The 22,061-nt window shown below is 41.5% G+C and overlaps 1 protein-coding gene across 1 annotated transcript in view; it reads right to left on the minus strand.

Annotated features, from left to right (window-relative positions):
- Window positions 1–23: 23 nt before the first annotated feature.
- MCUB (mitochondrial calcium uniporter dominant negative subunit beta) overlaps window positions 24–22,061 on the minus strand; it is a 28,432-nt gene continuing 6,394 nt past the window's right edge. Inside the window, exons 2-8 of the mRNA XM_031596956.2 lie at window positions 7,599–7,674; window positions 6,842–7,012; window positions 3,781–3,885; window positions 3,413–3,573; window positions 2,383–2,586; window positions 1,069–1,185; window positions 24–226 (exon numbers count right to left, since the gene is read on the minus strand). Of these exons, the coding sequence (XP_031452816.2) occupies window positions 149–226; window positions 1,069–1,185; window positions 2,383–2,586; window positions 3,413–3,573; window positions 3,781–3,885; window positions 6,842–7,012; window positions 7,599–7,674 (912 nt within the window). The 3' untranslated portion in view covers window positions 24–148. The remainder of the gene's footprint in view (window positions 227–1,068; window positions 1,186–2,382; window positions 2,587–3,412; window positions 3,574–3,780; window positions 3,886–6,841; window positions 7,013–7,598; window positions 7,675–22,061) is intronic.

Here is a 22,061-nt window from a genome sequence, read left to right on the forward strand (position 1 = left end):
CCCAGAGCCATAAAGTAATCAAATCATTTTTATAAATATTTATTGTAACTTTCAAAATTATAGTGGTCAAAAATATCCAGTTTCTGTATAGTAATTAAATGTTCCTATCAACTTTGAAAAGACAATTCTAACATACACCAAAACAAAGTCAGTCCTTGTTAGTTATTTCCTGGATTGGAAGTCTGAGGTGCAGAGCCTGGCGCAAACGCTTCAGAGATTCTTCTGCCTGCAATGGGAGAAAAAGTGAGTTCATCTTCTGCAGCCCTTCATTTTTCCCTTTCTCAGAAGACACTGGTCTCATACAAGAAACCAGACTACTCAAATGGAGTATGCTGAACTTTACAGGCCTACTCAGGCCATTCAGTTTCCAGAGAGCAGAGTGCATGCAAGTACACCACTTTCCCACACCCTCTCCAACACACAATCCAAAGTACTATTTTCTTGAAATTACACTTAAAAAAATCATTCTCACAAGCTATTGAAAAAGCAACAAACTCTAGCCTGTGCATGTCTAGCCTGCAGGCCACATGCAGCCCAGCCCATCCTGCAGCTGCACCCTGCTCCATTACCACGGCTGTGGCTCTGCCCCGCTGAGCAGCCCAGCGCAGCCCCCTCGCACCCATTGCTAAGCACCAGCTGAACCTCGTGTGTGCCGTTGGCACTGTATGGGCTGAAACCAGGGCATGGGGAAGGTGCAGTGCATTGCCGACTCAAGTGATGGCAAATATGCTTATGCATTGTAATACATTGGCTAAATGCAGTTACTCTATTAAAATAGCTGGAAATGTAACATATTCAAATATGGGGGGGGGGAAGGTAGTGTAGTGCTCAAAACCTAACTTATGTGTTTGAAATTTAACTTGTGAAGGTCTCCTTTGCTGATGAACTACTGAAGTAGCTTACATGTCAAAGGCAAACACCGTATGGTTATTTAAAAATCACAAACTGGATAATAAACAGTATGCCATGTAAGTAACAAACCCTGAGGTCAGTTTTCCAATAGCTGAGAGTTTACTGAAAAAGTAAACCCAGAGGAGACCACCTTATTTCAGGACTGTATTTAAATACCTCTGCAAGTTCTTCTTTTAGCTTGTTGTATTGTTCCACATTAAAATGCTGGGCTTTGGATTTCCGGTAGAAGTAGTGGAGGAGCTGCCTGTCTTTAGCATCAGGGTAAATGTAGTCCTAGTGAAGAAAGAAAAGCACATATTTGAGGTTAGCAAGAAAAAAGAGTCCAGGTCAGAGAAATTCAGCCTGTTTCACAATTATTTATCTAGTTCCATAGGCATGTACACACATTAGCACAAATACATACACATGCTGTTAAGAGACTACACACACAAGCATGCTCGGGCCCTCTTAGACACATGCTAGAAATCATTTTTATAATGTCTAAAGTAATTTTCTATAATAAAGACAGCTTGAACCTCATGACTGAAGCCACTTGAATAAATGGACATGACTTTCCAAGGAGTCAGAGAAAGTTCAATCACTGTTTTTTCAAAGACTACTTGAAAGTCTAAAGCATTCATGCCAACACAGCTGTTCTAAAAAGACAACCAGTAATCTGTATAAAAAGATTTATGTGTATCTGAATACATAAAGTAGGAATACCTCTGCCCTTCTTAAGAATCAGTGAGAAGGAATAAAACTTACATTCAAAGCCAGTTGTTCGTAAAAACAAACGTGTCTCCCCTTTTCACAAATGGCACCTAGTATCTCATGAGGTCTATGGATCCATCAGTATTACGGATGGAAGCAGTGGCTACTCTTCCACATAACAGCTTAGTAAACAAAGAGTTTTTCCACTACAAAAGTTGGACATCAAGATGTCTACTTTGGGAGTAAAGTACAGAGCTAAAATACAAAGAAGAAGCATTCTGCAAAATCTTACAGGATTTCAGGACTAGTCTGTATTGTGCAGCTCAGTTAACATCTGGGTATATTTATTTATTTATTAATGTTACTGTTCAGTGATCTGCTTCCTGGCCACTTGTAAAGCAGTGTTCATGAATTGGTACAGAACTACTAGTTGCTCTCCCTTTACAGCAATGAGCCAGGTACAATTTACTATTCAAGATGACCTACAAAAATTAAAATAAAATGACAGAATTCATTCATCACTTCTCATATCCTGGCTGATGGAGTTTTACAGGAAGTAGTTCTGCTCAAAAGCTGGTCTATAGTGCAGGCGTAAGAGTACCTGGCCTGATAATGTAAGGCATTTTTATCCAATCCCATCAGAAATCAATCTCAACTCCCCCAATCTGATGACAAGGCTACTTAATAAATTACATTTTAATCAGAGTTCAAGCACTAGGATTTTCAGTTTCTCTACTCCTTCTTTTCAATACTCCAGACATTTACAGGAGGGGGAATCACCTGTTTAGTAAGAACAAAGTAGGCATAGAAAGCCATGGCACTCCCATAGGTGATGAAGTATGTGACCGGCTCCATGATGTCCCACGAATAGACCCACCATGTGAGCCATGCCAATGCTCCACCTTGCATTGACATCAAAGCTAAACCAACCCATAGAAGCCTGGAGGTCTTTGCATCAGCGCTGTCCATAATTCTGGCTTTCATCTAGGGTGAAGAAATAAACACAGGAACTTGTTCAAACAAACATTAGTTGAGGAGCTCATCAGTTGCACTGCGTTTACTCCTGCTGGGCTGGATCCTTTCTCAATGCTCTCTTCTTACACACTTACCTTGTGAAGAAAGAAAAGGACTGAAATCCAAGGGCAAACAGGCCTCCTGGCTACTGAGCACCAACTGTTAAATTTCCATTCCCACTGCTTGAGATTTACATCTGCTGGATTTCTATTTATCATTAAAGGCAGGTTTTGTTAACACTGAGGCTGGTACTCACATGTAGCAGGTCTGAAGTGAAGGAAAAATTTGCTCATCCTGTCAGACTCTAGATTCCTTCCTTCAAGCTGAGTTACCTTAACCTGCCCCAGATCAACATGTATAACTTCATTTCTTAGATTACAGCAACCATTAGTCCATACAATCTGCCTTTTGACTTGAGGATACAGGAAACTGCCACAGATAATTTTTAAGCTCACTGTTGGTTTTCATTTTTTTTCCCTTTAATAGGTATTCAGAACTCATATGGCAACAGGTGATTAAGTGGGTGTTCAATCCCAATACCAGCCATGCTAAGGCTTGTTCCTGACAGTCTTCACCAGATGTTGCATCTTTTAACCAGGTAACATGCGCTGCAGGAGAGAAAAAGAACTGAACTGAAAGTTACTTGAACTGTATTTGAATTGACTTCATTCACATGACAAAGTAGACACTCTATGCATCCATCTGATCATTTTCTATCACAGGACTTACTCCTGATATGAGGAAATGCTTTTGCCCTTAAAAACATAACAATAGAACCACCTCCCTCCCTTCCAACCTGTTCAAGAGGCATCAGCTGTTCTTTCAAGTGGTCCAGTTTCTGTAGCAATTCTCTCTCTTTCTTGATCTGGTGATCTTCTAAATGCAGAGCCACAAACAGTCTGTGAACCAAGGATTTGATATCTTCCATTTCAGTAGCACGCTCACTACTCAGCTTATCTGAAGAGAAAGTGTTTATCATTTCAAAACATTTCAAGAATCTACCCTTTATCGTTCTCTCTCCTAACCTACACCCCTGAAAGCAGGACCATCCAACAGTACAAAACCAAAATTTATTTCTCCAGAGAGGTTCCAATTGTCTGAGACTTCTCATGCCTTTCACTAGATTAAGCCAGACAGTCAGAGCTATTAAAGCATGGCTCTTACCTTTTACAGGAGTTGACACACTGTATGTTGTGTTGTTGATAACAAGCTTAAAGTCATTCATCAGTAAGACCTCCATCAAGGTTGCATCAGAGACCTTGCTACCATCTGCAGAATAAGATTTAAGATTCTAGACAGATCATTCTAATCATAAAGAATCTTAAATGCTAGCGGATCTTTATTAATGTTTGGAAGGGAACTTTGGAAGGGTACTTTTAGTAAATCCCGTAACTGATGCTAAATATTAAAAAGGAAATCGGTGCAGAGACTTGAATGCTTTCTTTATCAGCAACATTTGGGTAATCCTCTCAGCTTCACTAGGCTTTACTATTTTTTTTACTACTATTTCACTATGTTGTCTCTAGTGCCTGGTGAATACAAAATTGGTTAGAAGTGTAATGATATTGTCTCTACTACAAGCAGGCTCATATTTTCTCGTTATGATTATGACTAGAATTGACCCATTGGAACTGTAGGGTAGAGGAAAAAAGTCTTGCATAAAAAAATTCATAAACTGTGATGGAAAGACTTGAATTTTGGTTTTGCCACTTACGCACCAGTTTGCATCTCCACTTAAACCTACGATAAAGACTTTCTGGAAATTAAAACACCTTGAGAGACCTTACATTCAATTACAGATTTATGTATTTCCTTAAACAAGCTGTTATAATCAACAGGAACATGTCTTGTCAGTAGCATTTTTCTTATTTTTATTATATTAGGTATGAACGATACTTGCAATCATTCTGTTTTAATGCCAGTTCTGACTGAGTTAAGATAGCTAAACAAAGTGTCCAGTACAAGGCAGACCAGGAGCCACAGAGGCATTAGTCTAAAACACTCTAGAGAACCCTTTCCTACTTCTCTCCTATGAAAAAAACTTGCAGAAATTATACTCCACCAACACCACAGAGAACAAACCAAAAAAAAAATATTGTTCACACCTATTTGCAATGACTTAATACTGCAGACAAGGGAAAAACTGGAATCTGCTATGAGGAAAGCTGTTGTAGAAGTTTTCTTCCTGCTTTTACACTTCTTCCCTACATTTCCTACTATTTTATTTTGCAAGAGGTTCTTTCCTGCCTGCTAAGAGGAAACACTGCTGGACATGAAGGGCCCAAGAGCCAGCAACAAGCCACTCCACAATAGCTGTTTGATCTGGGCTTCATTCCCTGTACATACAGAGCATGTCTTCGCCTGCCTCTGCAAAGGAGTGTGCAGTAGCAGAAAACAGAAGCTTTATTCTTGAGCAGAATGATCAGACTACTCACCTCACATGGGTAGGTAAGTAGACTTGGAAAAATTTCAGTTCAGAATTTGAAATGTTAATGTGCCCATCCAAATGTTTCTTCCCTCTTCTCTTTTTATAAAGTTGTGTAATAGAACATCAAATGTCATTTGCATGTAAATTAAGGTGACATTTATAAAATGACATTTAAGCAAAAAATGTTCCAAAAAGAACTGCCAGACAGGTTCTTTGTTCTGGATCTGATACACTGCAGATTTATTAACCCGTCCAAACCTTTCATTAGCTGAAAAGTTGGAAAATTTGGGGAGAAGAGGTTGTTTTGTTTTAGAAAATTCCATGCAGGCATTCAGAAAAGGTTTACTTTTCCTTCTATACTTAAGGACAAATATTCAAAGGTGAACAAAGGGCCATTTTTTGTCTACAGGCATTTTGCAAGACTAAATCTACTGAAAATGAAAGTGAGTCATCAAATAGAGAACCAACACTTTCAATTAAGGCTGAGTTTCATTTAATGGCTAAATGACACTGAAAAGTATCTGCATTAAATCAAATCTTCATAATCTTTCATTAATAATATATGCTTAAATTCATCTCACAACACTTGACCAATAGTTTCTCTTTACAGTATCAGTTTCCTAATGAATTAATCATCTAAGCTGTTCTCTACCCTTACAACTGCCTGGCACTTGAGAATACAGACTAGAGAACCAAGATATTTTTAATCAAAACAGACAGCATTTGTATTCCAAAGTTGGAGGTTTAAAGAGATGACAGTAGGTGAAAAGAGCCCAAATTTTTTTACAGTTTGGAACCTGGTGTTCATCTATACTGAAAATGCTAGACTTTTAGGTTTCTCACAGAAATCAGATCTTTTGTTTCACAAAAGTTCTGAAGTCTGCCCTGAAGCAGAATGCATAGTTAACATAAAGCTTTTGCAGACCTAACACAGAAGAATGGGGCTCAGCAGTGAATCAGACACTTAATTCATGGGTGCTCTTTTGCAGAGATAGCAGTACTGAGAGATACTGCAGGAGAACGTTCTTGGTTAGCCCTGCCTTATCTACCCCATGGAGGAACCATTTTTACTGTGAACTTCCATGTTAGAGGGAAGCTACTGGCAGTGATGATTTGCCATGGTACTGTCTGAAAATATGTGAGAATCCTACAGAATTATCTTTTCTGGAGATGTTTCTACCTTTGCTGCCCAGTAGATACAGTATTCAAAAAGAACAGCACAAGACCATCCTGCCAGGAAAATCAACTCGCACAGCTTCTGCATACAGGAAGCTCATGCACTGTGATCCACACAGATTATCTCTTTCCAGAATTTCAGAAAGCTGCTCTTTATCACTGCATGCTTTTTCTGTTTGCTTAGCTCCCAATATGTTTTCCACATGAATTCATATTTGCATTAAGGCAAGCATTCTTCCAGCTTCAGAGAACACAGAACAACTGGCAGACATCTGGAAGAACCAGATTGGTTGCCTTTCAGAATGATCACAGAGGACAAGGATGGAAAAAGATGGAAAAAAAACAGAAGAGACATTTATTCAAAAACAGCATGAAAAAGAGAAGCTACTTCAAAGAGATAACAGAGGAATCTACTGGAAGGTTACAGTAGTATGCCCAACTCTGCATTTCACATCAACTCAAGAGGACTCAGATACTGAATGTGAAACACCAAAAAACCTCAGAAGCATTAATCTCAACAGTAACAAAGCAAAATTTGATGCAGGTTTTAAATATGCTTCAGAGGGGAAGTACAGGTGATTGAACAGGAATTTATTCTGAAGACAGACAAATTTAAGATACCTATTGCAAAGACTTCTGCTTTCACAATTCCTTTATCTTCTCTCTGTACATCCTGCAGAAATGCCCCCACTGTGGCTACCACTGGTTTAACAGCAAACTGGCAGCGTTCTCTTCTTGTAGGCAATGTCAGAGTTATCATGGGAAGACCATGCCTGTAATTAATAGTTACTTCTGGGAAAAGAAGAAAAAAAAAGAAATAAGTGAAAAAACTGTACTGTAAGTTGCAGCTTAAGTTAAAGCTGTTTTTTAAAGCACGGGATAAATAAAGATCACCACATTGTACATATCCTTAACAAATACAGCGCTTTATCTTCTGGGACATGCTGCTTCATGGCAACCTAAAGCTCCACACAGGAAGAAGAGGGGCAGTGCTGAGCTCTGCTCTCTGGTGACAGCAACAGAGCCCGAGGAAACAGCATGGAACTATGTCAGGGGAGAGTTAGGCTGCCCAGGGCAGCGGTCATGGCACCAGGTTGTCAGAGTTCAAGAAGCATTTGGACAATGCTCCCAGTCAAAGGGTTTGAATTTTGGATAGTCCTGTATGGAGCCAGAATTGGACTCAATGATCTCTGTGTGTCTCTTCCAGCTGAGGGTATTTTATGTTTTTGATTCTATGCATGTGACACACAATCAACTTGGTCTCGCAGCAGAAGCTGCACCACCCAGCTGAGTTAGGTGCTGGCCTGCCTGCTCTCGGCTGACAGCGTCATGCCTTCTGTTCTCAGAGAAACTGGCTGACAACAGCAGGCAGCCTTACCGTCAGAGGGCACCAGCATGCTGTAGCAGGCTGCTTCCCGGCGTGCCCAGGTCCCAGCGTGCCTCCAGAGCTGCACCTGCAGTACAGACATGGAAAGATCATTCCAGCAAGGTGAGAATACAAGACAGCTGGTCACAGGCAGCACCACCTATGGGGATCCATTTCTGTACCATATGACAGGCAAGATGTGCTTCTGAAAAGCCCTTTCCTTACCAACTCTTATCTAATAGGCAGAACCCTCTTTCTGGAAAGCATGAATGCTGTAAATGCTGTATGAGCGACCTATAATTAAACTTTTTGTGCAGCACAGTTTAAATAACTCAGAGAAAAAAAGGAAGGAAAGAAAGGGGAAAAAATAGTGTTCCTAAAGTGCTTCGTGCAACTCTCTCTCCTGAAGGCACAGGACCTCTGCAACACTCAGCTTGTAATGAGACCCAAAACTACATGCATCACTTCACTGCAGTTTCACAAACAGAACGTACTCAGTTGTATCAAATAAAACAAGAGCAGTGCAGCCTGATGGCACTCTCTGCTTCATTACACACCGCTAACCACAATTTAAGCATTGGCATTCAGGGCATTAAAAAACAATGCTAACAAGGCAGCTTTCCAAAGCTTGCCAGGCACAAAGCATTCCCTCTCCAACAGCTGCCAACGCACTGGGGAGAGGTGACCAGGACTGGTTGCTTCCCAGAAAAGGTTTGGGTGTAACACAGCACAGCATCTTGAAGGCCAAGCAAGCCAACGCAAACCCTGCAAGCCAAAGCCCTGTGAAAAAGCAGGGAAGACAAGCTGCAAAGGAAGGCAGCCTCCACTCCCACCTGCCTGTAATCCTTATGGGATATACTGGTTTGTAAAGAATCCCAGGCTCTAATATTTGAACAGGAGTATCTCCTATTAGGATGAATACATAATTTATCTGTGAGAAACAAATCTATCATGCACTGTGTGATTCAAAGGCACTGACTCCGCCCTGGGTTTCTGCCTGGAACAAGCACTGCTTAGGATTTAAAGATAAAAATAAATCACTCTGGGAACGTCCAACACTGAGAAATTTGTACATTATAAACTTCAGGCACCAGTCAGAAACCTACACAACAGCATAATGCCTAAGCATGCCAGCATTGTTAAGCACACAAGCAGTAGCAGTCCCAGAAAGACAAAAAGCTGACAACACACACTGTGACTTGCTCATGCCCTCACCTGAGCAAAAGGCTTTCCCTGTAACAGAGCACATTTGTACACACCTACCAGACTCCACCTACAGCGAGCAATTACACACACACACACACACAGAAACATACATAAGGAAACAACATCCAACATGTGATCCGTTTTTCACAGAAGATCCTGAAACACACAGAACAGCCCACGTGTAATCTTAACAGCTTCCCTTACTGTAAATATGTTACCTGTTTGTTCTAATGGATATTTTTTAGAAAGTCACAGTGCAATAGAGTATAACTGAGTTCCCAATAACGAGCTCTTTCTATGCAAGGATAACTGGGAAGTGTGAGGGGCTGAGCAATCCTTCTCCGTGCATCTCCAGGTTTGTACCTCGTGTTTCAGTGAACTCATTAAGCCATGAGTTTGTCCCCTGCAGCAAAACAACCATCCCTTTCTCAAGCAGTCTGGAACAGCTGCTGCTGGCACAGAAATGAAAGCAGCCACCACCATAGCTGGAAAGGAAGACTTGAGCAGGGCAGGGAAAGACCAGAATAGCAATATCACCTTCCTGTTTTAAAATAAATAAATAAACTCTAAGGAAAACAAAAACACACTGCCTAGCTACATAGCATTTTCTGGCAGTATCTGTTCCAGCAAGCAGTCTTTTAGGGTGTTGTCTGACTGCTGCTGCAAACTGAAGCTCAAATTTATGTGTGACAAGTTTGATACGAAAGCCAGCACCATCATCACTGCAGGAGGCAGCAGGAAAGCCTCTCATCTTCCTCTGCACTATGTATGCAAATACAAATTGTAACTCCTGCTCTGTGAAAAATTACAAAGTAGGTAGGGAAGGCAAGAATTTTATATATATATATTTGTTATGAAAAAGTTATCTTGAAATTCTACAAAAAAAAAAATCACCAGCAGACTCTCTAAGAACACAGAGAGCACTGATGGCTTTATTTCATTTTGGCTTGCCATGCCAAAAGATTATAAAAATAATCTGAATCTAAATGCAGCTGGCCATATTTGAAACCATTTTGACGTGGCTTCAGAAGATACCGCAGTTTTGTTAATTCAACAGCAAAGATAGTGTGCTGCTCCCACAGCTGCCCACTCAGCTGCACTCTCCTGCGCAGGGCTTGCTGTGCCCTTGTGGTCCCAGCAGCACCTCAGTAAAGCTCTTCTGTCCTTCTAGTGTCAACACAATGTCAATAATGCCCCAAGACAAACTCATGAGTGGCCTTTACAAAAAAATACAATGCTACAGTCCCCAGTATCCTCACTTCCTCCTCTCTAAGGTAATAGTAGGGAAATGAAATAAAAAACCACACTGTAATGCAATATGCCACTAAGCATCAGTATTTATCTTAAATACGCCACACTAAAACACAGTAACTAAAAGGCATCTTGCAGCAAGCTTTCCAACGGGCATACTGCAGAAAACTATTGAGATGTTCCACATTAACTGGTATGGTTTTTGGTTGTTTTTTTTGTGTTTGTTTTTTTTGTGTGTGTGTTTTGTTTTGCATTTTGTTTTAAATCTGCAATAAACACAGCCAGTTCTCTGAGTATGAATTATGTCCACTTCAGTCTGATTCTTTAAGAGACGCAAACCAAGCAATCAACTAATTACAGAATAACAAGCTACAATGTGAGTCAACTATCCCCAGACATTTCAGAAAGGCTGAAAATCAAGGGAAACAGCGTTTCCTTTTACTGTTTTTGCAAACCGTCTTCCCTTTCCCTTCCTACTGAGGAAGGAGATCTAGAAGTCTTTTTGCATCCAAGGTATCAGAAATTTTTCATCTTCATCCACTTTCAGTCGAGTCTAGCCATCCAAAAGGTGCTGTCCTTCCCAACCTACCTCCTCTTCGGAACAGAAGGAAGGATACAACACCTAGAACTAAGCTTGCAAACCCAAGAGGCTAAGATTTGAAGAGAAAGGGATTATAGCATGGAGAATGTGTTTGTGTTTTATCAAAAACAAAAGCAAGCCTACTCTGAGAGCTGTGCCATCTGCTCTCTAACAACACACAGTGAAAAGAGTGGTCTGTCAGCACAGACGGGACTTTTCATTTCTCCCTCTGAACGCATCTTTATTCTTGTGCTGTGCTTTCTTGATAGAAATCCCAATCCAAAAAATGCTGCAGTATTTGACTTTAAGGATAACAAAAGAGACTTTGTTTTAAAAAATACACTTACAATATATCTCATTAGATAAGAAAATGGACTAGCTGAATCTTTTCCTACAAAGGTCCAAGAAAGTGCACATCTTAATGCATACAGCTGCTTTCGTATCTCTCAAAAATATGCTTCTATTCATCTCTAGGGGAAATAGTAATTCTTCAAATTGCCAGTCAGGAAAAATCTTGTTTATACTGCAGAGATAACAGAAGAGAAATAACAGGATGCAAAGTCAGATTAATCCATCTGCAGCTTTACCACAGTTTTAGCCAACTCCTGTTTTCTTCTTAAAGCACTTCTCAGATTGAAATCATTGGGCAGCTTGCAGCATATAGGAAAAAAAGACATTATTCAGAAAACAGAACTGCTTGTCAACACTTCCATTTAGAATGGACTTCTCTACTTGGAATATGACTAGCCATACCCATGCCCCAAACCATAAAAAGCAGGGGATATCTTAATATATCTAAAAGAGGCACTTTGCAAAATGTATGAGTATTGTTTTCTCAGACTTTTCTTTATTTTAACTATGCCTTAAGGCATTTGAAGCTTGGCTGAGCAAGAGTAAAGTGCTTGGGAAATCAGATTGATGCCAGGCTTAAAATTAGTACCTGGCAGAGGTAAGAAGGTGAATGAGAACCACTAGCAGCAGAGGAGCTCCCAGGGATGGCTCACGCCTGATTTTCATGAAGTTTGCTTGCAGGTAATGCCCTGCCAATCAGCTCTGCCAAGCAGTCCATGAAAGAGAAGCAGCTGCTGAGGAAGAAAGGAAAGCTGGCAGTTCAACAGCATTGCTGTTCCCGCTTCACTACCACTCCAGCAAGTTTTCATCCCATCTCCACTGCAGGCACAACCAGTTCCTGCCTACAGATTAGATACTTAGCCTTATGTCCACGTCTGCCTTGACGCCAGCATAATTTAGCACAAATCCAGGGGCAAGTAGCTGAATGCTACACTACTAAAAAAATTTCTCCCTTTTACTGCAGCAACATTTGTCCATATAATTATTGAAACACAACAAACCATTAAAAAATGTCTTTAAAATAAACATCCATACCTCTGTTCCTTCATTTCGTGTTAAAGGTCTGCCGTTGAACTTGCCCAAGCATTTCAGAAACAGCGTTTTGCACAGGCAACAGTGAACATGGACTTTTCCAAAGGGAGAACAGTTTTCTTTTGATTAGTTGATGAAAAATTGGTGGGAACGGATAGATAAGGTCAGTCTGATCTCAGTATACTTTTTTAACCAATGAAATCAATGGCATAATAAGGCAAGTAAGCAGACGGCTAATTGCTTTCCTTCCAATAGATTCTGATGGGCAACATCAAAAATATTTCTAAGGCAAACATTCTAAGAACATTCCACAGCTAGTAACCAGAGAACTTAAAAACATAATTTTATAGAAACTGCAGCAGGTTTTGTCAAAACAACCAACACCAGCTGCAATATGTAAAGCTACCCAGCCCACCCACCTGTCTTCACTCTGTATTATAAGGCTGCTCATTTATTTAACTCTTGTATTGAGCAGGCAATGAGAATGGAAAAACTGAACATTTCCAGCAGAGCTCTCCAAAGGCTTTTTCTAAAATTTGTTATCATTAAAGAAGCAGTTAAGCCCAGCAGAGGAAGATGAAAGCCCCCATGTTCCTGAATGGTCTGGCACCTGTGCTGGGATGTGCCTGCTGAGCCTACCCCAGAGCAAACCTGCATGTGTACTGCTTGCTGCTTACCCAGCACCTTTCAGCTCCATTTCTTCTTCCTCTATTCCTGTATTAATTCCCACAGACAGGATACCATCTAGAGGGATCTAGAGAGGTTTGAGCAGTGGGCCCAGGTGAACCTCATGAGGTTCAACAAATCCAAATGCAAGATCCTGCACTTGGGTTGAGGCAATACCTATACAATACAAGCTGGGGGATGAAAGAATTGAGCACAGCCCTGCTGAAAAAAACCTGGGGGTAGTGGTAGATGGCAAGCTGGACATGAGCTAGCAATGTGCCCTCAGCCCAGAAAGCCAACCATATCCTGGGCTGCATCAAAAGAAGCATGTCCAGCAGGGCGAGGGAGGTGATCAGATTCTATGATGCTATGAATATTTTTTTTCACACTTTCAAGAGTCCTTGTAGCTTCTTTAAATAGGATTCAGATGTGGCCACCACATATATCCATGCTCCATGTGCCTCACAAGACATCTGCATCCTTCCCTTCCAGATGGATCACCTTATTTTTGTTGACATACAATTATTATGATTTTTGAACATATTCAAGTGATGCCGCCATAGTGCTGAGATGTAGAGATTACACCTCTACATTTTACCAGTAATTGTATTTTGCTCTACAGCCTTATGATGCTCAAATATCACTGGGTAAGAGTATCTTACACAGCCTCCTAAAACACATGGCCATCACTGAATTCAGTTACTTTTGTACCTTCACTTCACAGAATCGCAGAATGGCCCGGGTTGGAAGGGACCTCGAGGATCATGAATCTGCAACCCCTGTGACACAGGCAGGGCCACCAACCTCCCCATTTAATACTAGACCAAGCTGCCCAGGCCCTATCCAATCTGGCCTTGAACACCTCCAGGGATGGAGCATCCACAACATCTCTGGGCAGCCTGTTCCAGCACCTCATAGTAAAGAACTTAGTGACACTTAGTCAAAGAACTTAGTCACACTTCAGTGACATCTTGTTTATGAATACGACAAGTACAATTTAGTAAGTATTACAAACCATTATATTGGCAGCTCCATTAGGCCCTTACCTAATGTATTTCGCTCTACAGCCTTATGATGGAGCCTTATGGCTCCTCTCCTGGGTTTGTGAATCATTAAGATTTAAAATGGACTAATGCCGTCTTTTGCACCGACTCGTTGTTTAGAAAGAAGATGAATTTTCATGAGTTTTATAAAAAGAATTTGCTCCAAGATGATAAATCACAGATGAAATGCAACAGAGATAATAGCAAAAGGTTTCATACAGCACAAGCATAATAAGTGCTGAAGGATTCCCCGCAATCAGAAGAAACTGCTTATTTTCTTCTCGGTCAAGCTGGCCTGTCATTTCCTACTTTCATTGTATCATGCATGATTATCTGCTTCCTTACAAAATTGCCTACCAGGCAGACTCCAGCTTTTGTCAAATGGTGATTGCTGAATTTCTTTCCTTTCTGTTTTCAAATCCTAAGCTGTCAGCTGCAGGCAGTTTCCAGGCAATCAGTAAGCAGCATTTTTAAAAAATCACTTGCTTTTTATTTCATAATCAGGGCATTCATACTGCCCTAGAAGTAACGCTCACGTGTAGGCAAGATGGAGTCAGAGTTTCCAAGAAAATCATTTACTGCCTTTAAAGGACTCAGAGACTATTTCTTCCACGGAAAGGCAGGCAACATCAAATGCCTTCCCTTCCCTTGGCCTAAACTAGACAGCCCTGAAAGCTACGTGGACTGTGCTCCTAACTCTACCCAACCACGGACTGTGCTCCTAAAGCTGATCAACTCCTAATTCATTGCAAAACTTTCTTCTAGTAAGGAATAAGAACATCATTTTGGGTTAATCCAACAGTATCTACTTCTGTTTTACTGACAATGTTTATTTATCAGCCTCACAATCAGCCCCAGGATACATTCCAGCATCCCAAAGCCCATAGCAAGAAGAGGATCTTGTGTATTGCCTCAGGTACCAAGCTGGAAGCAAGCAGAAGCCATGGGGCTGCCAGTCTTTGCCAGTTAGGCAGAGGCTGAATCCCCGTAGGAAGCCCCACTGTTATTCCTTGCTCCTTCCTGCTAGATTTCCAGTAGCTTTACACGGGAGCTTATTAGTTGAGAAACATAATAAGCATGATTAAGAGATAACATGAGATATTCAGAGAGAAAAACGTTCATTCATACCAGCCAAGAATACAAAGACATTCACACTGGGGAAGAGACCTACCATGTATCCCAGTGCCCACCCAAGCTCACCTGACCAGTGTGGTCAACCAGCAACAAACAAACTGGCAAGTGACAGAAAATGATGTCAGCGTAGAATCACAAAGATTTTTGCTTGCCATCTGTTCTGTTTCTCCAGGATGCTGCTGCACTGAATAAAAAAGACAGACCTTCTTTTGCCTACGAGATTAAAAAACAGGAATAATGGCTAATAAGGCTTTCCTTGTTTCATAAATTAAACAACACAAGTTTGCCTCTCTGAAAACAGCCACCTGAAGGAAGGCAGAAGCCGATGGATTTAAATGCCCAGTGCTGCCTGTGCCCAGCCAGCAGGGAGCCAGTGAGGTGCACATGCACATAGGAATACAGCTCTTCCTCCCTTCCAAGGCCACCAGCAACAAGCATGAAGCCTCCTCAAATGGTTCAGAATCACATGCTTGGGTTTGAGATGGCACCACAGAGCACCACCTTTCTGACAGAGGGGTGCACACCATACCTATCCCACTGCAAATCTCTTAGCTTTTGCAGTAAGGTGAAACATTGCCATATGTTATTGCATAGAACTCAAATGACAGTTCTCCTCTGCTAGAAATAGCTTGTCATTCTTTGTATCTTTGAAAACGCACTACACCAGGACATATAATGTGGGTTTGCAAAGTCTGGCAGCTTGATGTCTTTGTCACACAGTAGTACTGTTTTGTCTCACAACTGTCACTGCAATAAGCATATGTACTGAAGATGCTCAGCAACTTAGCTTTAGATTCACTTTCACAGCCTTCGGCTATTTTGCTGAAGGCAGAAAAAAGCTGCAACAAGTGGAAGTGACAAGCAGAACACACAGGATTAGCTCAGAATTCAGCTCCCCTCCTGTGGCTGCACAGACGAGGCCCACTCCCCTGTCTGACATTGGGTTTTCCTTCCCAATGAGTTGATGAAATACAGTTAAAAGAGTAGGCTGTCCTGTAAACTTGAGATTCAAGCTGACTATAACAATGCCATTGAGATGAGCAGAGTGTGGGGACATTGCCAGGCTTGTAAATGCACATTTGCCTGCAGGCACCTAGCACAGCATGATTCACTTTCTGCATGTCCTTCACCACAGATTCAAATAATGTTGACTGTGACTTATGTCACAAGATGAAGCCAGACTCAATACATTGATGTGGTCACCCTAAAAGGACAAGATTTTTCATTCTAAATATTTATTGGATTGCTGTCTAGCGTAGCTCTATGTCCATCCTGTAAAAATTTCCCACCCTCTCCTTGGGGAAAGTGTTTGAGAGTCAAGAGCATTTCACTCTTGAGGAGTCATATATGGGATATCCAAAGTCTCCTTCTCATTTCATCCCTATCCCCAGACACATCCTTTTCTATTTTCTATGCTCTTACCTCTTACGCTTCTTTATTTATGAACCTCTGTAGTTACTGCCTAGGCCTGTTATATGTATTTAATCCTTACATTTTTTTCCTAATAAATTAAACTCTACAACTTTTAACCATTGATACTGCATGTGATTTCTCTTCAATGATCAGTGCCTTTGAAGTAATAGGAAGCCTGAAGACAAACACAGTATTTCTCTCACTGTACTACACCACCACCGCAGCTCAAGCAGCAACTTGGTTTTCCAGTAGCTCTTACCAAACATTCAGTGTGTTTTGTACCAGGAACTGGACCCTAACCATCTCCACTCAAGAAGCAGTTCCCTTTGCAGCCATATCCCAGAGAAACACGATCCCTGCATGCTTTATTACATCAGGATACTGAGGAGTGAAGAAAAATGAGACCAGGAGCAGCCTGCTGCGGGTAAATAATTAACTATCAGAACAATGCCAACCTAATTCCCAGATTGCTTCTCCTCTCCTACGCTTCAGCATGACACTTTGATGTCTGAATCTAGTAGCACAATGTACTCACTAGTGCAGGCTGGAAGCAAACAGCTCCTACCAGCAGACTACTTTCTTTAAAACTATTTGGAGGAGACAGAGGGGTGACATTTCCCGGCTATGGATTAAGTGTTCTCTGGCTAGTTATAGGCAAGGTGTTGGCCAAATCAGGTCCCTGTGGCTATGGGCAAAGGTCAGGAGAAGGCAGCCCTGAATATTCATATCTCCCAGCCCTGGTGCTACTTGCTCCAGAGAACTGCCAGCCCTCCCCTGTCACTAATGTGCATTGAGAACCCATAGTTACACTGCTGCCATCAGAAGAATTGTTTTAGTTTTGTTTTTTAAAGTGAGAATTTCACAATCTGCTATTTCAGCAGAGCAATGCCAGGATAGCCCCCCAGCAGACTCCTCCAGGTTCACAGCAAGCCACAGATTTCCTCACTGCAACAGCTGTTGAAGCACTGTATTCCCTGGATAGCATGGGGCTCGCTCTCCAGGCACCTTATTAGCATGAGTAAATTTAACTCCAGCACTGGTTACAAAACAGGCCGTTAGGTTGCATTTGGCAGCAGGGGAGAAAAAATGATGCCTCATTTCTTTTTTCCTTCAGAGCTCCTAAACCAGGACTAATACCAGTTGCTTTGACTGGGAAATCCCTGCCATGGGAAATGCAGGTCCTCAGCACCAGCAACGTGCCTCTCACAGGAACAGAGCAACTGGGACCAACTCACACCACCTGCTGCTCCACTGTGATGAGCACCAGCAATGGAGGGGAGCAACCTTCCTCACAAGCACACAGCATTCTTGTAAACCTTTCCCACATTATAACATCTGCACTGTCTTGAGAAAAAAGCATGCTGGACAACCTGCAGTAGCCTGTAGTTAACACTTTTATAACTCAGGAGAGCTTTTCTGGAGTACAAAAGATAATCTGACTTTTTCAAGGATGGTTTACTAACAGTCTAGCAAATGAGCAAAAAAGTATCTAATTAGCAATAAAAGAGCCATGTTTGCAAAGTGCTATCCTGGAAGAAAATACAAGGGAAAAAACAGTCACAGTCTCTGACACCAAATATTTTGCTGCCATGTGCTTTTGCTGTCTGCCAGTTCCACGAGGGAAGATCTGATATGGGTTAATGAACACACTGAAAATCTCTTTATTCACTTGTTCTGTGGGCATGAAGGGAACAAAGAGACACACCAGTCTCTGCTTGCTTTCCCCAAGTCTGTATTTTCCTTTCATGCAGAATAACACTATCTAAGTTCAGTTAAGAATCTGCCTTCTTTTGCATCTACATTTGCATCTGAAGTCTCTGAAGCAATCTGCCAAATGCTCATTTTTAAACACAGGCATTAATTAATGCTACAAAACAATTATTTAATCTAAATGGGATATCCTGAACATCTCTGCATTTGTAAGGAGATAAAAAGGCCACGGAGAATGTGCCACACTGAGCAAAGTGCACCAAGTCCGTAACAACACAAACTACTCATTAAATATTGATAGTTTGAGATAAACACCAAAGTCCAGCAGCTCTATTTCCATCATCTCCTCTGAATAAGCACCTTTGTTCAACATTTCCCTTCCTCTGCACATGTGCTGCTGGGGCTCAACCATAGTTTCTAGAACTTGCACATGAGATTTTCCTGCTGGCTTCCCCTGGAGCACTGTGCTGCTCTGACAGCAGACCCTGACCCTCTGAAGACTGGAAAAAGTGCTATGTATTTTCCTTAAAGCTCAAGTTCTTGAGTCAAGGGATGATACAGAGGTCTCCCTCACCACCACAGAGCTTCCTCCAAAACCTAGGAACTACTAGGAAAACCACAAAGGCCAACAGCAGTACCTAAGGGCTTGAATTCCAAGTGTTGCACAGCATCCAGAATTATTAGCACATGAATGATCAACATCAGTCTTTTTGTTCAAGATTGTTCATAACTTCTGATAGCATCTATTTTGTTATGTTATTGCATGCAGCTACCTGCAGCATTACAGTTGGGAATATTCATAACTTGCGCAAAAGCTTTTGTAATACATAAAGAGAACTAAGAATTACTGATGGTTAATGCCAAGGGAGACCAGACACGCTGTAATGGTTTGTGCTGGAGTGCACACTCGTAAGATCAGCCCACCAACAAGCCCAAAGTGTATTCGTATTTCAAAGGCAGCAAAACCATATTTTTCATCAGCTGGCGCAGGGAATCCCCGACAACATCGCATCGACAATGCGATCCCCAATGATGGTTGCATCCCTGCTCACCAGAGGAGTGAAAGCCATTGCAGAAGGCAAGGCAACTGTCATGCAAGGAAACAAGCTTTTTGAAGTGCAGAAGAATGGTACTACTGTAATGCTTGCGTAGACTAAAATCTTATCAGGGTGTGTTCTATATCAGATTATTTTTGCTTTACACTTTCACTGTCATGAAGGATAGCTTGGGGTCAGCACTCTCAAGAGCACGCATGGCTCAACAGCTGCAGTTCACTTGCACAAGGCGTGGGCTCTTTTAATTGACCCAGCTCAGTCACTTACCTGTCTAGGATGCCTACAGTCATAAGCACTACAAGACTAAGCCTGAAACTGCACAGATCTGGGCCACAATTTTTCAAGCATACCCAGTTTTATTACAGCAGAAAGACTGATTACAAATACTAAGCATGCACCCTTGGCTTCTGGCTAAAGATGGCAGACCTAAATATGAACTACACTTTCATATCCTACAGCATGTCAGACTTTATGGCTTCAGATACAGATTGCTTTTGTTTCAAATGACTACAATAAAGAACATCAGAGCACACTCGCACAACTAACAGATTACAAAGAGAAAAAAGTGATGGGAATCTCACTGCAAAAATCTGAAGTGTCTGCATATTAAAGTGAGGCTAGCTCCAGCTTTGGAGGAAAAGGAAGGAAAAGACATCATTTTCTTCACAATAAACTGCTTTTGCTTGAAAGCCGTTGCAGCTAGCTGAGAAACTGTACCAGCTGGATTGACTGCAAGTAAAAGATGCTGCCATAGTGCCAGTGCCTGGGAACATGCTTTGAGATTTTTTTAGGTCTCTCTTGGTTTTGAGAAGTATAAGCCAAGCTGTGAGTCATTCTGCAGCAGGTCGTTTTCCAAATCAAAGCCCCAAAGGGTCCACCCATTCTGAACCTTTCCAGTTCCTTGTGCTGCACCTTTAGCGAGGCTTATGCTTTGACATAGTGAAGTGAGAACACTACAGCTTCCAGAAGTTTTCCAAACCAACAAGAGTTAGGTTGCCAAAATGTATGCCATAAGTGTAAGCGCCATGACAGCTAGATAGTCTGCAAGTCATTTTAAAAGCAGCCTTTGAGAAAGCATGAAGAAGAATCCAGGATACAGCTGTCAGCATACATGGTTAAACAAGAATGTCTGAACTAAAAGAGAACTCATATCTAGTACAGGTTCCATGTAGGATTTAACAGCAGGGTTTGGTTACCGCACACAAAAGTTCCTCACAAAAGAGCTTCAATACTTGACTCAGTTTTTCCTGTTTGAACACGTAGTGAAGTGAAACCAGAGGCAGTCAGAAGAGAGGCACTTTACCCTCCCCTCTGGTAGGAGAAGAAAACAGATGGCTCAAGATCACGAGTCGATGTGCCTCAATCCCCTCCCAACTCAGACCCAGAAGATTTCCTGCTTTTCATTACCAATATTAGCACAACAGCGCTCTAAGAACCTACTATTATTGACATTGCATTTTTATGACAGGTGTTTTTTTTCCATCAGGCTTCTATTTTTGTACTCATTTTCATTTTACCGTCTGCAAACTCCTCTTTCAGCTTCTTTTGTTCTGTAGGGCATGGCAGTGATAGGATTTGCAGAAAAGGAAACTGAGCTACCCTGTGGCTAAAAGCACATTTGCCATCTTCTCAAACATTTTTAGGTACTCTAGCACATCTTCTTATACTGTGATTAATTTAAAACTAGTCTATTTGCTATTCACCTGTACAGCTCAGGCTAATCCAAACCTCTGCCCCACTCCCTAAGAAACACTTCAGCAGGCAGCCTCTGGCCCACCCGCCTACTAACCCACCACTGCAACAAAAGGACACAACCAACTCCCCCTCTACCCTATAGCCGCAGCCCTCAGATCCACCCCTGCTGCAAGGCCAGGTTTATGCCAGCTATGGGAGAAGCAAGGTGTGGAACATGAGGGCCACAGAGGGCCCTGGGAAAGCAGGTGCTCAGGGGCTATTTAAACCCATTGGTAAAGGTGAGGGGGAGGTTTTACTAAATAAAGAAATAAACAGAAGTCTGTCTTCCACAGATTGCACTATGGGATATGACACTGCTCTGCTGAGAGGCTGGTTCAAAAAGCAAGTAAAGAATATCAAGTAAGAGATAGTTTGCAAGAGAAGGTAAGAGGACAAGACAGGTCCTAGGAAAAAAAAATATAGAAAACTTGAACAATGCCATAGCAATATTGTCCTGTGAACATCACAGCATAAGGATGTCAGCCCAACAGGTGACTGCACCTTCCATGGAGAATATCTGTCTTTTGCACAGCAGAACACTCTGCCCCAAACCAATTTCTTCATGATATATTATATTTGATTTGCCAGGAAGAAGAGCAATGTAATCTCTCCTCATACACGAGACATATAAAGATGCTTTTGTGATCTCTAAATCAACCTCATGGTCTCTTTCTCTACAGTTAAGCAATAACAGAGATAGAGCAGGAAGATGAAACTGTTACCTGCATTGCAGAGCAATGAAACATTTCATACAAGAAGACATAACGCCTCCTTTCCATCTGACTACAATGTGAAGGCTGAAGTAATTTTGATCTGAAATGACCAGAGTGCAAATGACAAGATAATTGCTTCAAAACTGCTTATTTGAAATTGAGAAAAAAAAAAGTTAGAATCTTGTCTGTGTATAATGTATTCAATTTCTCTGTCCTTCTGAAGATGCACTGTCTGCTCATTGTGATAAACACAGCTTCTAAAAGTGCAAGTTTTCTGTGTTCACAGCAAACATTTCTTTTTTCATCTGAAGGAGCACTACACATTCCCTCCCCAGCAGCAGGAGGTTGTGCACCACCACACGAGCACAAAGCTCTCTGTTTACCCACGCACTGCCTGCTGACACTTGACATAGCCACACACAGCATGAGATCACTCCCAGTCAGCCAGGCATGGATGAAGAATTGGTTCATGGACCAAAAAGAAAAGATACAATATTTAGCAGGCAAGTGGCCAATCAGTGTTCATTTTTAATTTCTATTCTCTTCTTCAGCTATTGTGTTATAACAGATAAAGCCACTCTAATATG

Source organism: Phasianus colchicus, chromosome 4 (assembly GCF_987193195.1).
Source record: "Phasianus colchicus chromosome 4, bPhaCol1.hap1.1, whole genome shotgun sequence".
Taxonomy (NCBI): Eukaryota; Metazoa; Chordata; class Aves; order Galliformes; family Phasianidae; genus Phasianus; species Phasianus colchicus.